At 45.3% G+C, this 7,261-nt stretch overlaps 1 protein-coding gene across 1 annotated transcript in view; it reads left to right on the top strand.

The window, feature by feature from the left end:
• Nucleotides 1–6,773, top strand: part of tnmd (tenomodulin) — a 61,019-nt gene extending 54,246 nt beyond the window's left edge. Inside the window, exon 7 of the mRNA XM_083891697.1 lies at nt 5,409–6,773. Within this exon, the coding sequence (XP_083747823.1) occupies nt 5,409–5,618 (210 nt within the window). The 3' untranslated portion in view covers nt 5,619–6,773. The remainder of the gene's footprint in view (nt 1–5,408) is intronic.
• The last annotated feature ends 488 nt before the right edge of the window (nt 6,774–7,261 follow it).

Here is a 7,261-nt window from a genome sequence, read left to right as displayed (position 1 = left end):
AACTTAGATTTATTTATCACAGTTTAATTATCAAAAACATATAAAAAAACAAGTGGGAAGGGGCCTTGTGGCATATTTTGGTTTGCGCCGCATGTAAACCACTCGACGACGCGGTATGATTAATTATCCCTGACTCAGGCACAATCGCATAAAGCAGCGTATTACACAGGAGTTATGCACCCGAGTGCCACAAAGAAAGCCAGCAGTTGCACAGTAAAGATACCCACACATTGGGTTGCAAAGATGTGGGACACACACACACACACACACAGAGAGAGAGAGACATTCAGCACTCACAGGTGAACAGCTACTAAAGCTAAATTCAAGGATAATGAGTCAGCTTCAGTCTGTTCCTCAGAGTTGTGACAAACGGCGAGAGACACACACGGAGAAATGAGACGTCGTATAATGCTGACATTTATCAGGCCCGTCGCACAAGCGCCTTCCCCCCCCCCCCCGCCCCCTTAGCTCCTCTGTCTTCTTCCCCCGTCGTCGTCGTCGTTGGCGTCGTCTGCTGCGGCAGGAGATGCAGCGCCGTGCAATTAAAACATACCGGGGGGATGAAAAACACGGCGCTCCTTTTGAAACGCCTCTATCAAGCTGAGTAATGCACACCGCTGCAATCCATCCTCGCCGCTGCAATCCATGGCTCTGTGTTTGTGGTTTTTACGCTGATAACAAAGGCCTTTACGGCCAAGTAGAGGGCAGGCGGCCATCTGTAATTGGGAGCCTGAGCCGCTGTTTCGTGCCTGGTGGGAGACCACACGTTTGCCAAACCCTTGTTTTTTTTATTCAAAACTCATGTAAATGTGCACTTTTAGTCTGCTACGCGTGCTTGTTTCTGTTTCTGTCTTCATCCTCTCAGATCACCAGTCACCTAGTTAAATAGATAGATAGATAGATGTTCGCACAGTCAATATAATCTCAAAGTGCTCCAGTATCAAACTACCTGCTACACAAACTGACGACACATTGGCACAAGAGCACTTTACATTGCCATAGTTACGCATGACAGTTTGTGCTATGGGAAAAATTCCAACTGTTTCTGAAAGCTGAGAAGTTGCACATTAAAAGGTAATAACATGGTTATTATGGTCATTTCACTCGTGCTGTTTCAGGAAGCCTGGAGAACCAGCGTCTTTGTCGCCAGAGAGGAGAGAGTGGGAAGAAAACCTGTACATAGTTTTCATTTTTTGGCCTGTTTTTGCACATTGAGAGAAAAAGACTCAAGAAAATGTTATTGTACATACGTTTGGTACTGTTCCAGTTTCAGATTCAACCCAACTGCAGCGTCTTTCCCTCATTTTAAATCGTTATAACAGTTTTATTGTAGAGAAACCGTTTTCGCTGACGACACATTGGCACAAGAGCACTTTACATTGCCATAGTTACGCAACATTTTGTGCTATGGGAAAAATTCCAACGATTTCTGAAAGCTGAGAAGTCGCACATTAAAATAATATTAATAACATGGTTATTATGGTAATTTCACTCGTGCTGTTTCAGGAATCAGCGTCTTTGTCGCCAGAGAGGAGAGAGTGGGGGAAGGACATCTGTACATTTTTTTGGCCTGTTTTTGCACAGGCCACAGAGACAAAGATTCAAGACAATGTTATTGTACATACGTTTCGTACTGTTCCAGTTTCAGATTTAACCCAACTGCAGTGTCTTTTCTTCATTTTAAATACAGTTTTATGACATGCAGTAAAGTGTAAATAACTGCCAAATATTGGATCTAAGTAGAGAAAGTCCAGACCTTTTTAGGGTTTTGAGGCTTCGTTGTTAAAGGGTTAGGCCCCGTCCCATTTCTCCCCCTTAAAATTTCCACTTGGTTCAACCGTAAATTTCCCTCGTTTAGGGAAGTGGCTTGCCTACGGAATTGGGACACCACTATATGCAAATTAGCATAGTGAACGTAACGAATATGCTAACCTACGTCACATGTTGACAATTCTACCGGTGGCGTGAGCTAGCTAGCTAGTTAGCTAGATTCTTGAATAAATTAAATAAATCGTCAGTTATTTTCTGACATTAGTGTTCAAACTCAACGGTCCCCTCTGGATGTATATCAAACCAACACATTCCAACACATTTCAACATTGTTACACGCTGACTGGCAAAAATATACTTACCACGAAATTGTTCCTCTGCAGATGTGCCCGCCATAGCTGAATTTGCAAAGCATCATGGGTAATTTCATCTTCCACTTTGTTTTAAGCCCGCATCAGAGCTCACTACATTTTGAGGGTTGATTATAAGGGCAAAATCGCACTCACCCTTGCTCCCCCCCCTACACAAGAACACACTCAATTTAGGGTTACGGCAAAAATTTAGGGTTAGGGCAAACATTTAGGGTTGGGGAGGTATTGGAATGGGGCCTTATTGACATGTTGCACACAGCACTGGTTTAGCTCCACCCTCATAGAGGATAGTCAGTTCTTCTTTGTCTCTAAACTTCAGTCAGGAATATTATTTATTTGACTAATAATCACTAATAATCAGATCAGGCTAAAAAAAAAAAGCTGATCTGGACGTGTCTAATTTCACCGGTCACATACTCACACACACACACACGTGAAGCAATTCATTCATCTACATTTTACGCCTCTGGATTTTAAAGTCACGCCTCCGCGCTACGCGTATATGTGAAGCGGAATAATCATTTCAGTGCTTGTGACAGAGCCTTGACAGATATACGAGGACGACCTTTGCCACAGCTGCCATGTCAGAGTGCGGGGTGTATCAGAGGTGGCCCTGGAAATTTCAGAGTGAATAACTAGCATCTGACAAGGCTGAAGGCAACGGCGCCGCCGTCCTTGACCCAGATAGCGAGGGGTGGCTTTTCCAATATGAACAAAACCACCCAAACGTACACGACGTAAACAAACACGCATGTGAATCTTTACGCACACCGTTAACGAGGCATGTTGTCCCTTCGTATCAAAGAGCCATAGGAATTAAATGCAGGAGGCGTTTGTGCCTCAGCCAAAGCTTCTTATCGTTTTCAGCAACAACAAAAAAAGCAGCAATTTACTGAAACATCTTTTTATTCAATTACATCGCATTTCATTGTCATTCGCTCTCACTGTAGAGTACGAGATGAGAGAGAGGGAGGGAGGGAGGGAGGGAGGGAGATGGAAAACGAAGATCGGGACGTGACACAAAGCACTTCATGTGTTCCACTGTCCTGTGTGTCTGCACGGAAGAATCCCTTTTAGAATACAAAGCAGGGTACGGAACAGAAATGTTATCGCCGCCGTTTGGAGTCGAGAATGAATGAATGAGATGAGATTTAATAACACACCCCCGGGCATGTGCTTCAAGCCCTCGGAAGAAAGAACGGGGAAAACAGTGATCAGCTCGTGTGAAATGACACCAACAAGTGTGGAGATTAGACGAGTCGTGCTTCGATTCGTTACATCTTACTGAATGACTGACGCGGTTTTCTACTTTGCAGACCCATTCACATCCAGGGCCTCATATTATGCACGGAGGAGTCTGTGTGTGTGTGTGTGTGTGAGTGTGTGTTTGCATGTTTATATGTGAGCCTGAGTGTGTGATGAAATCAGATGCAGGAAGGAGGTAATGGCTTTTGCTCTTCATTAATGCTGCTTGTTTGTGAGTGACTGCCTCAGATTTCCCAAGGTGAACCATTCTTATCGCCGCCGCATCCCACCCGTGAGACAGCGACTCAAAGGCGGAGTGATGAATATGTACCCTCCCGTTTTAAAAAGGATAGCTCTGATTAATTGTCTTTAAGGTACAATGCTGCCCATTGGCTGGTTTTGTTTTGATAAACACAGGCGTCATTTGAATGAAGATATTTCCTTCATTTTCCAACCCGGAGCTCACCGAGGATTATCGTTGGTCCGTGTTTTTTCTGTTTCTATAACAGATTGTTGCCTAGAAGCTGATGACCTCAAACTTGACTGAAACAACAAATCATTAAAAGCCTTACCTTGTCCTTGTCATGGTAATAAATCAAACCCAGCTGCCCACACAAGTATGTTTCAAAGAAAATGTGATTGAGCCTTTCTCATCTCACACAGGAAATCCATGCGGTTTGGATTTAATTGTGATTATCAAACACTCGCTGCCACAGAACAACAAAATAAAATTGGTGTAAAACCGCTGTAATTGACCACACGGACTTAAAGAACAAATGCACGAAAAAAAACCTCCTAATTCCCTTACTTACCAGCACCAGGGGACGAGGAAAGACGCTCAACCGTGTGCTCCTGTGGGCCCTTGTCCTCTTAAACAATTCCCACACACTTTCTCTATTCCCACCAGTGGATATGTTTTGTTCTGCACCGCTGCATTGGAGCTGAGTCATTGCGAGGAGCTCGCGGAGAGAATTATGCCGTTTTGTTCTGGATGTGACTTCGGCTCGGGCCGGCGTTCCTCCTGGATCCGAGCCGTTTAACGAGACAGTGCGGGATCGTTCTCCGAGGATTCATTTACTACAAAGAGATTGAAATGTGGTCAAATGCATACTGAGGGCAGCTCATGCCTCGGCTCGCACACAGTGAGTTAAGTGCCACTTCTGTGAACCCCATTTGTAGTTGCTCTTGATCAAAGGCACAGCACTTGGCCCCCACGAGTCTACGAGGGCACGAACCACCCAGAACAATGGAAAAATCCGAGGGCCATTAATTCTGCCCAATTTACCTTCAGTTTAGGTTTCATTTGGCCTCTCTATAAATTCAGAGGCAGCCAGCAAGAGCAAATGAAGGAATCCTTGTTAGGCGATCATTACGCTGCTAATTGCTTCAGGAATGTGCCGTGCACTTAAAGTCAAGGTCGGGCGGAGGACGCCGCGACGTGGGGAGCTCTAATTTGAATCCTCTATTGGAGGAGGAGGAGGAGGAGGAGGAGGAGCCATTTTGGTGCAGAGTGTGGACTTTGGTCAAGAGAGCCAAGAGGTCAGAAACGAAGGGAACGGTGTAATTACGCTGGGAACTAACAACGTTAGAGATCCTCTGATTGAAAATAACAGTGGCAGAGAGGATCGGCGAACGGCGGATTCAGCCGGATGAGGGATCGTGCAGCTGGCAGTTGTGCTTATACCTCCAGTATAACAGAAAGGTCAAGGGTGTTATATCATGTTTTATGTTTCCTCGAGCTTAAATCCAGCTCGCTCATTCCGCTCCACTCTCGCTCGAGCCCTCCGTCACAGGCAGGATGTAACTTTGCATGTTCACGGACATCCATTCTGCTCTTTTCAATCTTGTTTTTGGTCGTGTGTGTATTCGGCCGATCTGCAGCCAAAAGCGAGATTCATGCCTCCTTCTCCTCCTCTCCTCTCCTCCTCCTCTCCTATTTCCTCCTGCCCTTGCCTTAGGAGGGAGTGACATTTGTCATGTGTGCGACTCTAACCCCGCCTGCTCCCTGTGTCCTCTCTGCAGAGAGACGTCGGCATCGAGCTGGACAGCCGTCTGGACGCCAACGGCTACTGCTGCCAGTACTGTCGCCGTGGTTACCGCTACTGCCGCCGGTACCACGAGCCCCTGGGCGGCTTCAACCCGTGGCCGTACTACTACCAAGGAGGCCGGGTCATCTGTCAGATTGTCATGCCGTGCAACTGGTGGATTGCCCGTATGCTGGGGAGGATCTGAGGAGGGAGGATGTGTGCGTGTGTGTTTGTGTGTGTGTGTGTGTGTGTGTGTGTGTGTGTGTGTGTGTGCTGTCTGGGCTTTTAAACTGTTTATGTCGCTGTAGGTGCCGATTCCAAGACCTCCAACGCAGCACACACTTATTATCTTATCTGAAAGTTACCCCTTTGAGTATTAGATGGTCTAAATGGTCTAAAATGGCATTTGAAGTGTTTACAGATCGTTTACAGCCGTCTAATTTTCTTTTCTTGTGTATTTGTTCTTCTCGCTATTTGATCCCGTCGATTTGGGTGTAATTTAGCCGGGAAGGTGTCATCTGTTCAAAAAGTATTTACCTTCTAACTTTCTTGTGCTTGATATTGTAACTAATATACGTCTGTTTTTCTTCTGTCATGTATGAACATTTATAAGAGATAATGAATAGAGCTTGTTAAAAAAGCCACACTTGTAATTATTGCCTAGATTGTGTAACACAGACTAGTACACATACACAATAAGAGAATATACTCAACAAAAATATAAACGCACAAGTGAGTATATCAACTCACGAGAGTCATGGAGAATGCGTGACTAGTACACAGACACTCCTTATGGTCTGGTCAATAACAGGGCACACCAAAATGTGGACTTTTGACACTTGTCATTATGCCACAGACGTCACAAATCATGAGGGAAGCGTGCCATCGGCATGCCGAGTGCTGGGTTGAGCGTTCACAGCTGCGGCAACACGACTGAATGACGCCCTATTCACCAGACACGTCATCCATCGAACACATTTGGGATGTTCTGGATAGGCGTGTCCACCAGCGGGTTCCAGTTCCCCAGGACTGCCAAACAACATCAAGTGGCTCTGCAGGAGGAACGGGACAACATCCCCCCATGCAGGCCACGATCGACAACCTGGCGATGTCCATGCGTCGCCGGTGTACCGCTCTGCGTGAGGCTAACGGTGGACGCGCACGTTATTGAAGTGTGTGAACTTGGATCATCGACCCCCGTTGTGTTCTTCCTGCAATTACTCCAGAACTTTTGTTTTGAAATTGATCCTAATGCTCGCAAATTAAAGCCACTTTAAGGATAAAGTTCTACTGTTATTTTTGGAAAGTTACTCTGTTTTGTCACATAACCCTAACTACAAGTTTTTCTTTGTGCGTTTATGTTTTTGTTGAGCGTACTTTCAACCAAACCTGGATTCTAATCATTTTCCCCTCACTGCATCATGCACAGGCCTCATCCGTACTCACAGTTCCTGATTCTCCATTTTTTTTTTTGCTAAATCTTCTTGCATTTCAAAAAATGCTTGCCGTTGCATCACCGCTCAAAGTTTCTTCTGTGCTGGGGCGATTTTCATTCTGTAACACCATGTCTCAATCTGCCGAGCTGAAAGAACTCTCATCTGTAACAAACAGATAAGCAAGCGAGGTAGGTATTTTGTTATTGATGTTCTGTCATCATAACACAAGTGCATTAACACCCCAGTGTGTTTGCGCTCGATAGTCAAAAGTTTACCCGGCGAGGCGGTCCTTTTTGCATTCGTTTCCATTCTGAACCTCAAAAATTCCACCGTGTGAATAATCTCACTTGTCCTGTCGAACGAAACAATGTAATTTCCCTGACAGAAACGTATTGCCGCGCGGTGTTTGTGT

This window comes from Microchirus variegatus (genome assembly GCF_963457635.1).
Source record: "Microchirus variegatus genome assembly, chromosome: 6".
Lineage (NCBI taxonomy): Eukaryota > Metazoa > Chordata > Actinopteri > Pleuronectiformes > Soleidae > Microchirus > Microchirus variegatus.
The sequence above is the reverse complement of the archived record's forward strand: the minus strand, read 5'-3'. Positions and strand labels throughout refer to the sequence as shown.